We start from the raw sequence: 18,143 nt of genomic DNA on the forward strand, positions 1-18,143 counted from the left end.
ATTATAAAGAGATTTAGGGGAAGAGAGAATACGAGGTAGAGCGAGAGAGATAGAGAGAAACAGACAGACAGAGACAGAGAGAGAGAGAGAGAGAGAGAGAGAGAGAGAGAGAGAGAGAGAGAGAGAGGGAGACAGAGAGAGATGGGAAGATGAGAACCTGCTCATAGAATGTCACACTTGCAATGTCTATACGCACTGATAACCTTGTCACAGTATCCCACGAGTCAAGATTGGCCAAAGTGCCACATTCAGCCAGTCGAGTAGTGCATTGTAGGGGGAAACATTGAAGATATCATCAAACAGGGATAAGGTGAAGATTATGAATTATGTCCCAATTTTCTGTGAAGAGCGTTATCTAGAATAAGATAAAAAATAGTGTATTTACCTTCTTCTATTGATATTTCATTCTTCATACACATGGTTGGGAGGATCTCGCACTGTTTATGGCTATTTATAGGCAATATTAACCCATGTAACATAACTGAAAAGCTCCATTCGCTGCCTTCTGGTGTCGTATGGCTTAATATGATATTCCGATAAATTGATAAAAATCATAAGCGTTCGTTTACGGGACAGGTTTTGTTGTTGTTGGGGGGGGGGGCTGTCTCCCCCTACCCCACACCGCCAAATGTCGATATAACCAATGCACCAATGTTCGGGCAACCGCATGACACCTTTAATTTGGGGAACCCGCCACTTCGTATTCGGCTAGGCAGGGGCGTGGTCCTCTATATCTTCACATCTTATCTATCTTATTTTTTATAAAGAAATTACATTTTAACTGTAATAAAGACTTAATATCTGAGTTTTTTGTCACTAGGTTTATTAATTTGTAGAGAAGACCGGAAAAAACACTTTGATATTGTCCGTTGAGAGATTAAAACACTGGGAAGTTCAACCAGGCGGCGTTTAATAGACGGGTCACGACCGCCAAGCTCGACCGGCGGGACAGAGTCTAGCCCCCGCCTGGCTTGGCTAGTTAGAGGATGATAGTCAATGACATCATCTCGTCTCCATGGAAACCAGAAATGAATGTACTTTGATTGCTCTAAAATATGCAGAATGTGATCAATATTTCAATCAGAGCCGAAGGAAAGGGTAAGTATACATTGTCTGGCTCGATGCTCAATGAATTTTCGTGTCGTAAACACCTTAATTAAGCATGCTAGGGGTAAGGATGGAGGATAATTTTAGCATCCTTGCGAGTCTCTTGAAGATTTGGTGGCAGGGGCGTCGATCCATTTTTAGTAGAGGGGCACATTGATCAAAAATGTGTTTTACCTATATCGGATACACCATTTATCCCATGATTATAACGGGGGGAATTCGCCTGAGACTTATACATGTAATTAAGATTTTTAAAATATTATATGAATTGGGGGGCTTCATAGGACTAATAATCGACATAATAAGTATATTTTAGTGTAGTGCCTGAAACACCCTATATTATGTACATTCTTCCATTTGGTAATATCAAACAATGTCACAAAAAAATGTATAAAAGAAACCGAAATGGCGTCCCAATGCGGTTCTCATCTGGCTTTCTGACATTCCTTCGACTTTAAAAGAAGTCTTTTGGTCGTCATGATCAAGCAATCATTCAGCAAGATATGGTGTCCGTTAAGTATCGTGACATGTTTGACGGGGCATGAGGGAGAACGGGGCGTCGTAGCGTGAACAGCGAACCCGTATACGGACCGAACTACCGACACCTTTCATCGGCGCTGTGGAACCACTGCGCGTTGAGTTTGACGACCGGAGGAGTGCCGTTTGCACAACATGTTTAGGATTGGGAAAAAACACAAAAAACAACGAAGAATGCATCGGAAACAATTATGTTAACGAATAATTGACCCACACAATTTGAGTAGACTTCATCGTCGTCACAAACCCCTACAAAAAGGAAGAATATTATTCAGGTATACTAAAAAGACCCTAATGTGTTAAAATTCATCTCACAATACAATTTACGAAAAAATCGATAAACAGGAACATCTTTCAGACAAAAAAAAATTGATGAGAAAACTGATTCTTCTCAGTCTTTGAACCACTTCTAACATAAATATTAGTCTAAACAATCATACATTACTAGGAAAATTTACAGAATTAACAAGTAATATCATAAGTATACAAGATGATTTATAATTTCTGTATAACCATTAGAAAAATGACGGCTTCATCGAAGCGAATGTAATACATGTTGATATGTATGATTATGAATACATTGTTACAATTCCGATACATGATACTATTTTATAAGCAAATTTATTTATCTTCAGTATATTCGATACATTTTTAATCATATTATCGAGCTTTTGATACGTGAAGTGGTACTGGAGTGGCGCACATGTTCTGATACTAAGCCGTGAAAGTGTCCCGTGCGAGAAATATTTGATGTCCATTTATTTTATTCAAAGTGAAATATCTTCTCTCTATTAATATGATTACTGACTATTATTCATTCTGGAATCACAATTTTAATGACAACACAACATTTTTTTCTTCCAATACTGCATGGTTCACTCAGTAGACTAAAGAGTATTTAGTATGTAACGTGGAATTGCTCTGAAGTATTTTTGTTCATTTCTGTATTCAGTGGCGTAGCTCCAAATGCAGCAGCACGAGGGACACAAGCCCTGTCCCCAATCGAGAAAGAAAAGGCGAGATGAGAAACAAAGAAAAAGGACGAGAAAAGAAAATGCTTCAACCTTCTCTCGCACCCCCTTATCAGTAATATTGTAAATTCATATCTTTTCCCGAGTAACATATATAAGTGCACCCCCCCCCCCATCTTTTTTAAAATTCCTGTGCCCCTCAATGGGTGAATCCAAACTGCATCACTGCCTGGCAGGCTGCCTGCATGGATTCATCCCCCCCCCCCCCCCCAACTCAGTTTTTTTTGGGGTACGCGTATGCATGTTCCCTCCTTTTGAGAACACCCTTTAAGTCCGGTGTGTAAAGTCAATACGGGCCGGACTTTAGTGTATGAAATGAAAAGTGACCTTTACCGGACATTTTGGGAACACACATGCGGTCCCTTCGATCCCGGAGTGGGGGGGGGGGGGGGGGGGGGGGGGGTTCCTTTCAGAATGATAAGCCTATTCAGAGATGGCGCATGTGAAATGACCCCAAATATCCACAGATCTCTTAGACATGGATACTTGTCGTTTTTTGCATTTTACAACACCATGGTGACGGAGGAGCTTCTGATTAAATACCTTTTCTTTGCCCTCTTGAAAAAAAAGACTTTTACCTGTGTATCATGGAATATATTCGTCACGATGTGTTTTACATTTTTGTACTGCTTATATGCGCAGATCTTTACTCCGGAGTGGCTTATTGATATACAAACTGTATCGGTCCGTTGCACACTAAGATTTATTTTGCTGACGTAAACCAGAGTGTGTCAGCGACTTGCGCGGTGTATAACGCCTCGAACGAGAGCAACGCAAATGAACAGAGCAACTGCATTGAATCATTGGCTTTTAATTAGTGTAAATAATAACGCAATAAAAACGACGCCTCATTTGCATTCGAAAGCATGTAGGGGAATTAGGCCCAATGGAGGGAGAGTTGGGAGAGTGGATAGTGCACCTCTTTCTATTTTTTTCTCGATCTTCTTCAAAGGTCTTCAGTGGCAAATTAAGCCGCAGCACTTCTCTCTATGGGAGATGACATACTGATCAAAGAATGATTTTCTTATAACTCTTCAAATCAGGTCTTGAATTGTTCATTCCTTCTCCTTGTAAGAAAAAAATTTATATCGATGACCTTTCATTGTAAAAAAAAATTAGATACAAAAATCAGACAAGTACAGATTTATACAAATGAACAGCTAAAATCGTTTATACCCAAAACCCTTATATACATCACTACCCTTTTTTTTACCTCTTGGGCATCTCCCAGACGGTATTCCACGGGGTCAAACCATCAATGGTCAAACACGCACGTGAACCGGTAAACCCAATTAATCACACAAATTCACCACATAATCGTCGATTCAAAAGTAGTAATCGCAGAAAATCCATCACATACTCTTTAAATCCAAACTGTCAATTTTAAGTGTTTATTGTCGATTTTTTTTTTTTTGTATTGATTTTGTTGATTGATTGATTTTTTTTTTTTTTTTTTTTTTTTGGGGGGGGGGGGGGGGTTCCATCCTTGTTCTCCGATTGCGAATTCAAAATTTTAAAGACACAGAGACATGCAGACACCACTGCCTATTCTTTTTGATTATTCCAATTATCATGTGGAAATTTAAGCATACATAACGTGTTGCCCAGCCGACCAAATAAAAGGGGTGCCGAATGAACCCACTAGAAATCGTTGGAATTACCCTTAAAAGACCTTTTGGACCACCATAGTGTGCCAAGGTTATTTTGCAATTCAACTGAAGAAGATGGATACATGAAGACACACATGAAGACACACTACGAGTACATTTTCAAAGTCATCTCTAATAACTAAAGTCTTTCTTTGCTTGAAAATTGGCATAATGTGACAATTGAAATGACAAAATGACTAAAACTCTTGTTTTGTTACATCAGTATTTTATTGCTTCTCATGAAAGCAGAACGTTTTCTAAGAATGGAGATCAGAAAACATGATCACAAGGCACGTATTTCAAATACAATATAGAAGTCGATAAGAAAAAAGAAATAAGTTTACCTTATTTAACCTTTACATTTTATACAAGATAATCTAAAGGCTATCGTACACCTAATGACCTGCCAACATTTGGGTTTGAAAGAAATAACCATGGATTACATTTTAATATTCTTTAAAAGATAGAACTCAACATTTTCTGGGTATAGTAAGTCTTCCAGTCTGAGATAAGTCCTAATTGGCTGCAAGTCAGCTGACAGTCATGTGACTGAAGCCACACAGCCAATCAGGCCTTTCATCTAACCAAACACTAATCCATACTTCTTTCTTTTTACATCATTATCAAGAACATTCCAATTAGACACCCATTAGTAACGACTCGACTGTAAAGAGCCAGAGAGATGTTAACCTTCATACTTTAAGCATAGAGTTAACATCCTTCTGGCTCTGATACCTCCGTCACACCAACTCCAAACTGACTGATAATTGAAATAAGACTGGCCTTTCAGGGTTACATATATAGTTTTTTGTTTGGTCTATTGTAGGTCCGGTGTTGGTCTTATCGGTGTGACTGGGATATAGAAATACACTTTGAATTAAATCTTTAGCTCATTATTAAACAGAAATACCAAATTTAGGACAGAACTATTGAACAAACGGGCATGCATTGAAACACATAGGGTCAATAGGTTGGGCATTGGATCATCAAAGACAATTATCAGAATGACATGGTCCTCTTGATCTTTTGATTTATGAGTACAAGTAGGAAGAGGTAAAATAAGAGAGGTTTTTTTTTCTATTTGTATTGATTACAATGCTTATGGTAAATTTTCCTGTTAATTGATTTGTCCATTTAGCTACTCAATAGAGATAGTGGCATTCTTAAGAAGAACATAATTAACAATTATAATGATGTACTTGATAGAGCACCACGATTAAATCGCAAAATAATACAAAACAATTATCAATTCAATAGGTATGAGATGAAATTTCAGCCTTGTATTAACTAGAAATATTGTCACATCCTTGGTACAGAGTCAGAAAGGTGCTAACTAAACAATGTGTTTATGTGTATAAGAGTTAACAATCCTTCTGGCTCCAAACAGATTATATGTAACATTTTCAATCTTACCATGTCCAACAATAAAACAAATCTTTTATGCATCAAAAGGATGATAAATTCATGAAATGTAAGGAATCCTAACTCTATTTTCCTCATTACAGAGCTTAGGAAACAAGTTTCTTCATGTCCTCATATCATGTTTTCATCTAAAACAAGTCAAAATCACCAGTTATATCGTCATTAAATCATCCTAAATGCTTTTGAATACACAGAAAATCTAATTCAGGTTGGACCATATAAATTCTATGATTAGGAAGACATTGGATGTAAGATTGTACAAATACTAGAAAATGTTCACAATACATTACAAAAATAGAAAGGGAAGTGATCGTGAAATCCCTGAATTAAACTCATCCTCTGTTATCTATAGACGTATATAGATTCACTCAACGGGAGTCCATGCAAACACTGCTCTTTAAAAAATTTGTTGGAATTCGAACAAAGTCATTAAAAATTTGCTTGATAGGATTGATCTTGAACTGTATACAAAATTGGTCCAATTACATCCAATGTTGACTATATCACAATCAACAGACAGTATACCCCATGATAATTTCTAGCTAGAAAACAGTTTCCAGTGGGACCATATTTTCCTACCACCTACCAGATTAGAGCGGGAGTGATGCAATCTCTCTTTATTCTTCAGTCTTGTGAAACAGCAACTTGAATAGCCTCCCTTACTTTGCGCAATGTCAACAGTACACAGTAATCCACATGTTTACCAGGAAGTTGACTTGGAATTTATCTACATACATTGTATATTACATTATTGAGCATGTATTGTTGACCTTGTGTACTTCATAAAGACAATGAAAATATATACATTTCACCTGGACACTTAAAGAGTATCTTACACAAATATGTCCATTAATGCCAACAACCTCTTGTCATAGTGAGATAATGATAAACTTGTATTTTGACAATCTATAAATATGGTAACAACTAATAAGCTAGTTGAATTATGGAAGACAAGTTTTAGCTATCATTTAAATATACATTCTATATCTTTTGTGTAGCATATGAAAACTAATATGAAATGATAGAAAAAGAAAACTTAACATTAGGCTAAACTCTTTTTTTTCCTGTAAGACAAGATAACTAAAATACACTAAAAAAATAAAGTAAAATGTCTCTGAAGAAAGGCAATTTTGATTAAATTCACTTTAAAAGAAGGAGTGCGACAACACACTTTTTTTCTTGCGTGATAAAATGTCATTTGCGTAAACTCGGTCATAAGCACTTGAAAGACAGCTTTAATATTTGAAAATGGATTAACTTTTAAAAAGACAACAAACAAAAAACAAACAAAGTATCACTTTCTCAATCTATATTTTTATGTAGATGATATTTCTTCTAGGTTCCATATATTCTAATGTTCCTTGGAAAATAACAAATAAATGCTATGTATACTGCTGATATGTAAATTGCAAATTTTATTCTACCATTTTTAGCGTATTGGTGACTAATATATTGGGGAATAAAATAAAGTGCACCCTCCACCCTGAAGCCTTAACTTCTACATTTTTCTTTACTCTACATGCATTCCCCTAAATCAAACAATTCCTTTTTGTTAATTATTGAACCATATTCTAATAGCAAAGATATAATATATACCAGTATTGAGTCTTAACTGAATAAAGCATCATCAATTCTTTCAGGAATCAAGGATTGGCAGTGTTGTTGGCCATCTACCCAACTGTGAAAAGTTCAAATGATAAGACCTAGGCCCCATTTCACAAAACTTGTCATCAGTGACAAATGAGTTTTTGTTATAAGCTAGTGAAATCATTGCTTCTGATTGGTTATCAGCAGAATTGTCACTGATTTTTGTCATTTATCATTGAAAAAAAGCTTTGTGAAACAGGTTCCTGGTGTTCCTTCTGATGATTTTACAGGTTCACCTTCTCATTCTTCTTTGCTGTTTCATGTCTGGTAGAAGGAAGCGAGTATTACTTGTCCACTACATGTGTAAATCAATGTATGAGAAAAACGGTTGTCTACTTGATTAACGAGAAGATTTGAAGAAAAAAATAATTGTGTAGGCCTACATATCCTGTGTTGGATAAAAGATGCTTGTGTGAGTCATGATGAGAGTTGCCAATTTGCAATATGGAACAAACAAGGAGCTTCTAACTTTACTTTAATAGATTAAGTTCAGGTATTTATGTTAGATAATACAATACTATCCCTCTAAACTTCCCATAAAACACACAACCTTTCAAGTTTGATTATAAGTAGACAAGTTGACCAATGTATTCATTTTTATGCCAACCTCCACAACAATGGTCACTCCCGACAAACTAAAGAATCGCTCAACAAAGCAACATCAAATATACAAAACCTATATTCAGCTTGTTGAGTTACAACAACTCATGACAAAAGAGTGCAGTGATTAAATCACAAGACACTGAGGGGAAAAAAAACATCACAACTCTGAAAACATTTGTAAACTAGTCTACTGAATCGTATCTTTACTCTGACCCTATCATAGCTCAACCTTCTTTTTTGGTGTATCTAAATTTTCACTTTCTGGGGTTTCTTCCGATGTCTGTTCTGGTAGTTCAGTCTTCTGCATGTACGCTTCAAAATCCTCTGCCATTCTACCACCGGTGTACTTCTCTACGAACTGGCCGTTGCTGTATAGATTGAGGGTGGGGAACCCCTTAACCTCATATTGTTCACAAAGACCTGTAAAAAAAAAGGGAGATAAATGGTGTAAAGGGTAGAAAGAGAGAGAGAGAGAGAGAGAGTCATTACAGAGTTCACAGCATGTCATTAAAAACAAAATTCCTCCCTTTCCCCTGATTTTTCCCTGATGGGGTTTAAAAATTCCATAATTGTCTCCACCTAATTCTAGTTAGGAATGTCACTATGGCCATTCATAAAGTGGAAAAGCAGTTTGGACGCGAGACAAAAAAACTTTAAAGAGGCCGACTACTGTCTTTCTCGGCCTGAACTGAGTAATTTTTTTTTAATTCCCTGACTTTTCCCTAACTGGACAAAAAAAAAACACCCTCATTTTAGAGATTTCCCTTGATTTCCAGGATAGCTGGGGAACTTCATTCATTCAACATGGATTTCTCAAACGTTAAGTTGTACCTTTAGTAGAATTTCCTATTAATCTATCAAAATACAAACTCTGATTCCACTCTTTCACATTAAAGTTAATACAAAAAAACACAAGTAGGCCTGAGCTGCTTCGTTGCGTAAACCAAGCTACAGACCAGACAGTCCAAGTGCGAAATCATTTCCGCTCACCTCACGCACCGATAAATGTAGGACAACAGTATAGATTTTGCAATGACTGTAGTACATACCAAAAACTTGGCTCTAACAGGTCAGAAAGATGGATAAAATTGCACACTTTTCACACTAGGTTGATTTCATTCTCAAATATGTATAGCCATGTTTGCAGTCACAATCATTAATTTGCAATTGCAATCACCAACATGAACAGATGTCAACAACGTTTTAAATATGTACAAAGTCAATGTCAAATCTACACTGCAGTCCTGCAAGCATCAGATTGTTTTTTACCAGTTGGGCTCCAGTTTAAAAGAAAACTCTCATGATGTGGACTAAAATAAAAACAACAGTAGGATATCAACTCACCCTTTTCTACAGTGCAGTCGACAGCAGCAAGTTTCCTGCCTGGTGTATCCTTGAAGATCTCTGCCGCCTGCTGGAAGCTTGGCTTGGCCTTTTTACAGTGACCGCACCATGGAGCATAGAACATGGTCAGTACATGGGTGTTGTCCTGAATGAACTGACCAAAGGTCTGACCGGTCAGGTGGTTGACTGCGCTGGGAACGTCGCTCCAAGCTGGCTCAGGGGGTGGAGGTGGTGGCACACTGGCAGGGCTGTACAGATAAAGAGATAGACAAGAGATATAAATGATATAGAAATGATATGGCAAATAATCAGTATACTAGCAGGACCCGTGGAAACTCCACAGGATTTTTTTTTTTTTTGGGGGGGGGGGGGGGTTAAATAAATATGTGCTCAGGCGTAGATCCAGGATTTCTTAGGGATGGCCCAAATTTTAAATCATGCGAGCCAAATATTGGTACATAATGGTAACCACTAAAGCAGTGGCGTAAAGAGCAAAATAGTTTTTTTTTGGGGGGGGGGGGGAGAAGAAAAAAACGCATCACCACCACCCTAACATGCATGTCTGAAGAGCATAGGCAAAGTGATTTTCTATAAGCTTGATGCAGTAGTAGTAGTAGCTGTCTTTTGTGAAGAGACAATGACCGCCTTCACTTTTAAATAACATAATAATGAAGGCGGCTTGCAAAGATAGGTAAGTACAGGTAGCTCTTGCAAGTTATTAATGGCACTCTCTCGGGGAACTGGTGGCAATTTCACACCGGCGAGGACAAGCCAGGACGGGTATGAACCACTAGACCCTGCAGTGACTAGTCAAAGGATGTCGGAGTTCCGTATCGTCAATCGCCCTCGATGCTGTCACGGTGGCATGGTTTTCCGTTAGGGTTTTCTCCCTTAGCCTTGGATTCTAAAGAGAACCTGAACCAGTGGGCTGTGGCATACAACTATGCATGACAGGATGCCAAACTCCCTGAGGTTTTTTTTATACCCGCATGCAATTAAACAATTAACATTTATTAAAAGAATGAAGCAATTAAAATTACTCTTATAGAATTACTTGTTTGATGTATAACATATTAAACAGGGGAAATTGCACTTTCCTGCTCACCGTCACAAGCTCTTTTTGGCTTTTTCTTTTGTTAAAATGGGATTTACAAACAATAAATTTTACATTGGTTACTGTGCTTTAACCAGAGCTTGTTTTTAGTTTTCTAGAGCTTTTCTAGAGCTTTTTTTAGAGCTATGTAGCTAAGACCCTTATGCCCAGCAAGCAAGCAAGAACTTTAACAACTTAATTCTTTTTAATCATATTAAAAAGCCTTGGTAAAGAGAACCTGAACCAGAGGGCTGTGGCATACAACTATGCATGACATGGACGCCAAACTCCCTGAGGTTTTGTTATACCCACATACAATTACACAATAAACATCAATTAAAAGAATGAAGCAATTAAAATTACTCCTATAGAATTACTCTTGTTTGATGTATAACATATCAAACAGGGTAAAATGCACTATCCTGCTCAAACAGGCTCTTTTTGACTTCTTGTTTTGTTAAAATGGGATTTACAAACAATAACTTTTACATAGGTTACTGGTCTTTTTTCTTGTTTTCAGTTATCTAGAGCTATGTAGCTAAGACCCTTATGCCCAGCAACCAAGAACTATAAAAACTTAATTCTTTCCAACCATAATAAAAAGCTAATAATATACAATATACAATAATTGATTAATGAAAGTTGTAAGATAAAAGAGCTACCGGTAGATACAATACAAAAATACAGTGATTACACCACGTCAAGTCAATTCACTGCACAATATTTCTGAGAGCGATAGAGAGACTGGCAGCACCCCCGTAACTGTGCTATGTACCTAAGACCCTTATGTCCAGCAAGCAAGGTAAAGCAAGAACTATAAAAACTTAATTCTTTCTAACGATATTAAAAAGCTGATAATATACAATAATTGATTAATGAAAGTTGCAATATAAAAGAGCTACCGGTAGATACAAGATAAAAATACAGTGATTACACCAAGTCAAGTCAAGGCACAATATTTCTGCGAGCGATCAAGAGACTGGCAGCACCCCCGCAACTCTGGGGACATGACACAGTTCACACCGCATACACGTCCGTGATCGCAAATACATTTTTACATATGTGTGTACAGGGTTTCAGGTTTCTAATTTCAAATTCAGTCAATGGTATGCAAACATTTTCACTGATAATACCCACTTTTTATTACATTATACAATCAAAATTGAAATATAGTCAAATTAAAGGAGGTACTTACTTTGGCACAGATCACAACAAACGTAACAGATTTTTGTTGCGTGCAGAAAAAGACAAAAATTCAAATATATCAACGGCCACCTATTAAGCACGCAATATAATGATAAAGACTTAATATCTCACACATTATTAGTCACTGCTGTTTTAAATTTTGATTCCAACTAAGGTGAATTAACAAAGTGTATTTTTCATAATGTCTCTACTTCAACAACCACTTCAATAAATAGACACCACTGGAACTGGTACACCGTCCAATGAAAGAATAAACACATCATTACGTACTCTTTGATGAATTCAAGAAGTGCCTCTGCTGTTCTCGCTCCTGAATAGGTCATATCTTCTTTTCCATTTCTGCAATTATATGAAGAAGAAAAAAATCAATATCAGTACAAAAACATGAAATAATATAAATTCAATAATTGTAATAGAAAATAAAAATTGAGTAAAAAGTCATGTTGCTACTAAGCAGACTTTCTACCGGTGTGTTGGCTCAGTCAGTACGCCTCATAACAGGGAGGTCGTGGGTTCGAACACCGGCCGCGTCATACCAAAAGACGTTAAAAGACGGGAGTTGCTACTACCTTGTTTGGCGTTCAACAATAAGGGATAGAGCAACGTCGATCTGGCGCTGCTCAGTGGCTGCCGGACTCACGATCAATTGGGCAAAAAGAATTTCCATTTTCGGTTTACCTTAATAAAATTTGGAGTGGACTTTAAAAAGATTATTATTAGTATTATTATTAATAAAAAAAATCTTAGAACTATCAAGAGTAAAAAATTGTCCAGATTTTTGTGCCATGTATTCTATGGTAGACTAACCAGCAATAGACTCATGTAGCTTTAGCTTTATTTCTTCATAGTTTACGCATACAAGTTTAAAGTTTTAATGAAGAATATAAATCAAATATCCAAGCACTCTTTCAAAGGCACTACCAAGAGTGAAATTATGGATTCTCTTGAGTGACTGGCACAGGGGTATAATTTCCAAAGCTCTTTGGAAGCGCATAGAGATGTTATCATGCACTACACAAGAACTGAACTATTATTATTGTTATTACTATTTTCTTTGGGGCAGCACCCCTCAGTACTCTGCCAGTCACCTCAGAAAATTCATAATTTCAGCTGGAGCCTCTCATAATATGGTTATAATGCTCATGCAACACAAAAAGAAGTGTGATGATGTCTACCATACTTACTTGAAATATTTCACTATTGATGGTCAATATGGAACCAAGACATGTAAAGAACAAAGGAGAAAATAATGGATTATATCATTTGGTGACAAACAATGTTTAAAAAAATAAGACAGTGTAAACTAATCAAAAATGTGTAAAACAAGGTTGTAATTATCAATTGAGTATTACTATTGAAACTAACAGTTTCTTTCATGCCAAACCAAGATACCATAATATTTATCCTTGATTCAAAAGCACTGCAAACATCTTCCGATTACATCTGAATAACTGTCTGTCAAATAATCTTTAAACCCTTTAGACCCCCCCCCCCTGAATTCTATTGCTCCATCAACTGCATTCTAATAATTACATTCATACCTTATTCTGAAATTTTACTAATATGTTTAGCAATCTGATTATTAACCAACTTTACTGTTTTCTCATCAAAATTGTGAAAAATTGGCTTTGCCTTACATAAGGCCTAAAAATAAAACTTGATGTATTGCCCTTTGCGACCGACCCCAAAATCTGAAAATCTACGGTCGGCATTTTAAAAAAGTTTTTTTTTAAACCGTTTTTTATATTTTTTTTATATTAATGAATAAAAAAATATGTATTTTGTTTGTTTAAATGGGATATAAATTCATTAAATCAAATTATTCCAAAATTCTCACTCGTGCAAACCATGGATAATCATGAGGTGAAAAAGATATCAATGGAATGATGACGTTGAAACACATGTATTAAAGCATTAAAAACTGAGAAATATCAGCCAAACGAGGGCAGGAAAAAAAAATTTAAAAAAGAAGAAAAAAACAACAACATTCAAATCTAAAAAATATCGGCCAAAAGAGGACGACCAAAATTTTTTTTTTTTAAATATAAAAAATTCTGACCGACCGACCCATGTTTTGGCACCCAAAGGGCAATACAACAAGTTTGTATTTTAGGCCTAAGGTAGCTCAAACCAAGCTGACAAAAGTTGATGCTTTATACTCACGGGTTGGGAATCCTTTAACTTCAAAGGCTGATGCCGTCATTACAGCAACAGTAGCATCAACAGCTGCAAACCTTCCTGGTAGCTAATTAAAAAATAGAAATATGAGCTCTAATTAGTTGAGAATCTTAAATAGGTAGAAATTACACACAATTAATAAACTAACGAGAACGGTAAGTGCTATCTAGTCCATTCACACAATGTCCCCTAGCTTTTGTTATTCTCTTCAAACTGCTTGTTTCAGAGAGGAAGTATTGTGGAATTGTAATGGTCATCTCGGATGGGAAAGAAATGATACATTTTTGACTTTCTTTTACTATTATTTTTAATTACTTACAGCCCCTTAAAGTGTTGGGAGCCCCAGAAATTTAATGGCAAAATTTTACTAAATTGCATCATAATGTGAAAGAGGATTTCATATAAGACACATTTCTGCAAGCATTTTTTTTCTTAGAATGTGTTTGAAGTAGAATATTGATAAAAGAATACAAAATGTAGGTTTTCTGCATACAACAGAAAACCAAAGTTATGTACACTTTTCTCAATATTTGTCTTCAAAGACATTTTATTGGGGGAAATCTTTGCAGAAGTGTGTCTTAAAGCCTATCTGCACCAGTTTGGCAAGGAGCAATTAGACCTCCCTGCATGGTCACTGACATGTGGTTATCTCATCAAATCGGCTCTCAATGAACATAAGAAAAAGGGGACCATGGGGGACCAACGTTCACAGATTAGGCATTGTTTGCTATATAGAGGGCGCAAGTAGCTATAAGTAGTGCAGCGGGGCTTTAAATTACATCCTCTTTCACATTATAATACAATTAAAGTAAAATTTTGCCATCAAATTTTTGGCAAATTTGGGGCTCCCAACACTTTAGAGGGGCTTTAAATAATATAGAAAGCAAATTTTCTACAGTCTCCTACACACTGTAACATTTAGAAGGGAGATACTGTGTGGTGTGATTTGATGATGATTGTCCTGAACTGTATTTACACTCTATTCTGTTAAAAATTTGAATTTAAAATGGAGAAATTGGGAAACTTACATTTTGCTCTTTAGCTAAAGTTGCTGCCTCTGCAAATGCTGGTTTCATTCTCTTACAATGTCCACACCCTAAGAATCAGAACAAGAAAATTGAATAAACAATTGTTAAAAATCACAAGTTTCATTCATAATGTGGAAAATCTAGAAGTATCTACATGAACCTAGAGCTACTGCAATGCAACTTTTTGCTTCTGCTCGTTTTTATTAAATATCAAATTTAATGACAAATTATCAATAATGTATTAATTTCAGGTAGGAACATACTAATGTGGTATATTGAAAAGAACTAGATCAACAATCGTTGTAGAAAGAAATATTGGAAAAAAAAATGATTGCGATAGATCATTCATGGCTTACAGAACATGCATGACACCTCTGAAGACTGGAAAGACCACATGAAATGAATGAAAAAATCACAAAAAGCAAAGCTACACCGCAAGTGATCTACATCATGCGAGACCAACAACATCAGTCTCATAAGCCTGCTGACAACTTCATGTGAGAGGTTCGTTAGACCAACATGTCAGTCTAATAGACTTTTGGACAACTTGTCTTAGGGTTCACATGGGCTGTCCATCAATGAGAATGCACCAAACAGCTACTGGTGACAGATAAAAATGCCAGAGGTAAAAAAAATGTCAGGGGTACAAATGCCAGAGGTAAATATGCTAGGGGTAAATATGCCAGAGGTAATAATGACAGAAATTAAAATCTCAGTTCGCTTTTCTACCTCTGACAATTTTTTCACAAAATGGAGGTAAAAATGCTAGGGGTAAAAGTACCAGAGGTAAAAATGACAGAGGTAAATATGCCAGAGGTAAATATGCCAGAGGTACTGTACATATGACCAATTCAGCCATTGGGCTGCGACACATGTTTTTAATAAACCTTGAATTGAAATTTCGCTTTTCTACCTCCGACAATTTTACACAAAGCACAACTACTTACATGGAGCATAGAACATAATCAAAACAGATGGGCTGGAAGTCAGGAAGCTCTCAAAAATGGAGTCGTCAATCTGGAATACATTCTCTCCTCCGTCCAGCTCCGCCCAGAAGTTTACATCCGGTGGAGGGGGTGGGGGCTCGCTGGGGGCAGAGCCAGGGCTCAACTGGTTGTGCATGAAGCGTATGAAATCTGCTTCCTGCAAGGACGAGACAAGAGATGAGGTATTAAAGGTAGGGGTTAACATTGAAGAGAAGCGATGACTCTGTGGTAGAGCAGTGGTCCTGTAACCGAGAGGTCCCAGTTCAAATCCATAATTTAGTTGAACTTTTGAACTCTAGCATCTCTCACCTGCATCCGAGATTTATCTCCCCACCCATTCAATGTAGATTACATTCCTCCTTGTTTACCAATTAGGGCTAAGAAATCAACTCCTCCGTTTTTGTTGTAGATTTCTTCTCTCCTGTAATTTACAAGCTTTCCATTGTTAAAAGTCCTGTCTGTGTACATTTCATACCTGAGTGACAGTAATTCACACTCATGGTATTTCCTGTAATGTACAATATGTCAATCAACGATACATGAAATATGTATCCTTCGTCTCTCTCTCTCTCTCTCTGACAGATGTTCAAGTTCAATGACACTCAAAATATTAAAGTCAGCAAAACTTCGATCTAAATCAAAATACAGTCACAGTTGTATTTCAGCTTCTCATTCTGGGGCATTCAACAATTCTAAAGTAATGCAATCTAATTTAACTAGCTTTTCTGCCACTTTTGGCCACTTTTTGTCAATAAGAAACTATACTTTCTCTCAATTTTTCCAAAGTAAAACTGTGAAAATCTAAAATTCTCACTAAATAGAGAAAATGAGACACAAGATTGTTATTTGCACTCCCAAAACAAGACCATGAACCATTTCCCAACTTGCTCTAGCCTTACCTCTCTTCCGCTGGTGTAGTCCTGTACCAGTTTGCCGTAGCTGAAATACTTGATGGTAGGGTATCCTGTTACACCAAAGGCTGTACAAGAATCCTTGTGCTCTGTGCAGTCTATTGCAGCATAGGAAACCTGGCAAAGGAATTTTTTTTTTTTAATGAATTTCTTGCCAATATCAAGTTAATATTCTGGATTGATAAAGAACTTCATTCATAACTAGGTATGTCTCTAACATATGAAACAAGTCGCTAACAACATCAGAAACTAAGAAAATGAAGGTTTATGTAATTATCTGTACAGGGCAGATTGGAGAGGAGCTTGCAAGATACAACCAGTGTTGCCAAATTATGTTTCACTGATGACAACTTCAACATCTCATAAATTTCCTATTTTTAATCGGACATTGCTCAAACACTATCAACACTATATTGTCTCTTGTAATTTTTATCAGCATGTGTTTATTTCTTCTCCTTTTTCTTACTAATTCTTTCATAGTAACTGACAAATGAGAGTAAAGAGCTTCAGTTCATTTTGCCTAGGGGGAAGGACATCTTGAAGCATTTGACTTCTTCCTTTCTTCTTGTAAGCTCGGATGAAAAGTTTACACGTTCACTGTTTATCAGAAGGAATATCTGCTATAGGTAGTATTCAATCACATATTTATATCTACCTGTAGATCGAAAGATAAATACTTACTTTATTTTCTTCCTTAAATTCCTCAGCTGCTCCCATATATTCTGGTTTGGCTTTCTTACAATGTCCACACCCTGAGAGCACAATAGAAATGAATGAACGAATGAGTGAACTGGGAGGGGGGAGGACTGTTTTTTTTAATTATTGTTATTTATTGTTTTACTCAAAAAGCTTGAAAGAGTTCCAGACATGCCTATAAAACTTGAATAGCATATTTGAAGATATTCATTACAAATTAAAATTTGTAGAAATTTGAGAAAATTTCCCAAAACATACCTTCGAACACATTTACCTAACTCTTGCAGGACAAGAGTTTTTAAAGGGCTAAATTGTGCCTTTTTTCTTCTTCAAATTAGCAATAGTTACATCTTTTTTTTTCTTGCTACACTGTTCTAATAAAATGTCATGTCTCTGAAAACAACATACATAGTTAATACCTATGTTGTTAAGGAGAAAAACTGCCAACTTAGTTTGAAAAACAGTGATTTTGAACCTCTCATCGTGTCACCAACTTAATATATGATAGCTTATATTCATTTTAAAAATTCTGGATATCAAACACAATATGATCATGCAACAAATTGGACACAATGTGCGCAGACATTTTCATAATTAGTTTTTATGTACCTCGTATATTTATAAAAGGGCTCAGAATCAAATTAGTTGACGCAAAGCACAAAATGTGGAATGCTTGTCTCGACAGATCATTACGAATGTTGAGCT

At 36.3% G+C, this 18,143-nt stretch overlaps 1 protein-coding gene across 1 annotated transcript in view; it reads right to left on the reverse strand.

The window, feature by feature from the left end:
• Positions 1–6,676: 6,676 nt before the first annotated feature.
• The window catches only part of LOC576717 (protein disulfide-isomerase A5), a 31,613-nt gene continuing 20,146 nt past the window's right edge, over positions 6,677–18,143 (reverse strand). The window contains exons 16-24 of the mRNA XM_031000291.1: positions 17,424–17,494; positions 16,731–16,859; positions 15,793–15,988; positions 14,846–14,913; positions 13,803–13,884; positions 12,824–12,836; positions 11,910–11,978; positions 9,341–9,588; positions 6,677–8,416 (exon numbers count right to left, since the gene is read on the reverse strand). Of these exons, the coding sequence (XP_030856151.1) occupies positions 8,214–8,416; positions 9,341–9,588; positions 11,910–11,978; positions 12,824–12,836; positions 13,803–13,884; positions 14,846–14,913; positions 15,793–15,988; positions 16,731–16,859; positions 17,424–17,494 (1,079 nt within the window). The 3' untranslated portion in view covers positions 6,677–8,213. The remainder of the gene's footprint in view (positions 8,417–9,340; positions 9,589–11,909; positions 11,979–12,823; positions 12,837–13,802; positions 13,885–14,845; positions 14,914–15,792; positions 15,989–16,730; positions 16,860–17,423; positions 17,495–18,143) is intronic.

This window comes from Strongylocentrotus purpuratus, unplaced genomic scaffold (genome assembly GCF_000002235.5).
Source record: "Strongylocentrotus purpuratus isolate Spur 01 unplaced genomic scaffold, Spur_5.0 spur5_scaffold_6, whole genome shotgun sequence".
In the NCBI taxonomy this organism is placed as follows: Eukaryota; Metazoa; Echinodermata; class Echinoidea; order Camarodonta; family Strongylocentrotidae; genus Strongylocentrotus; species Strongylocentrotus purpuratus.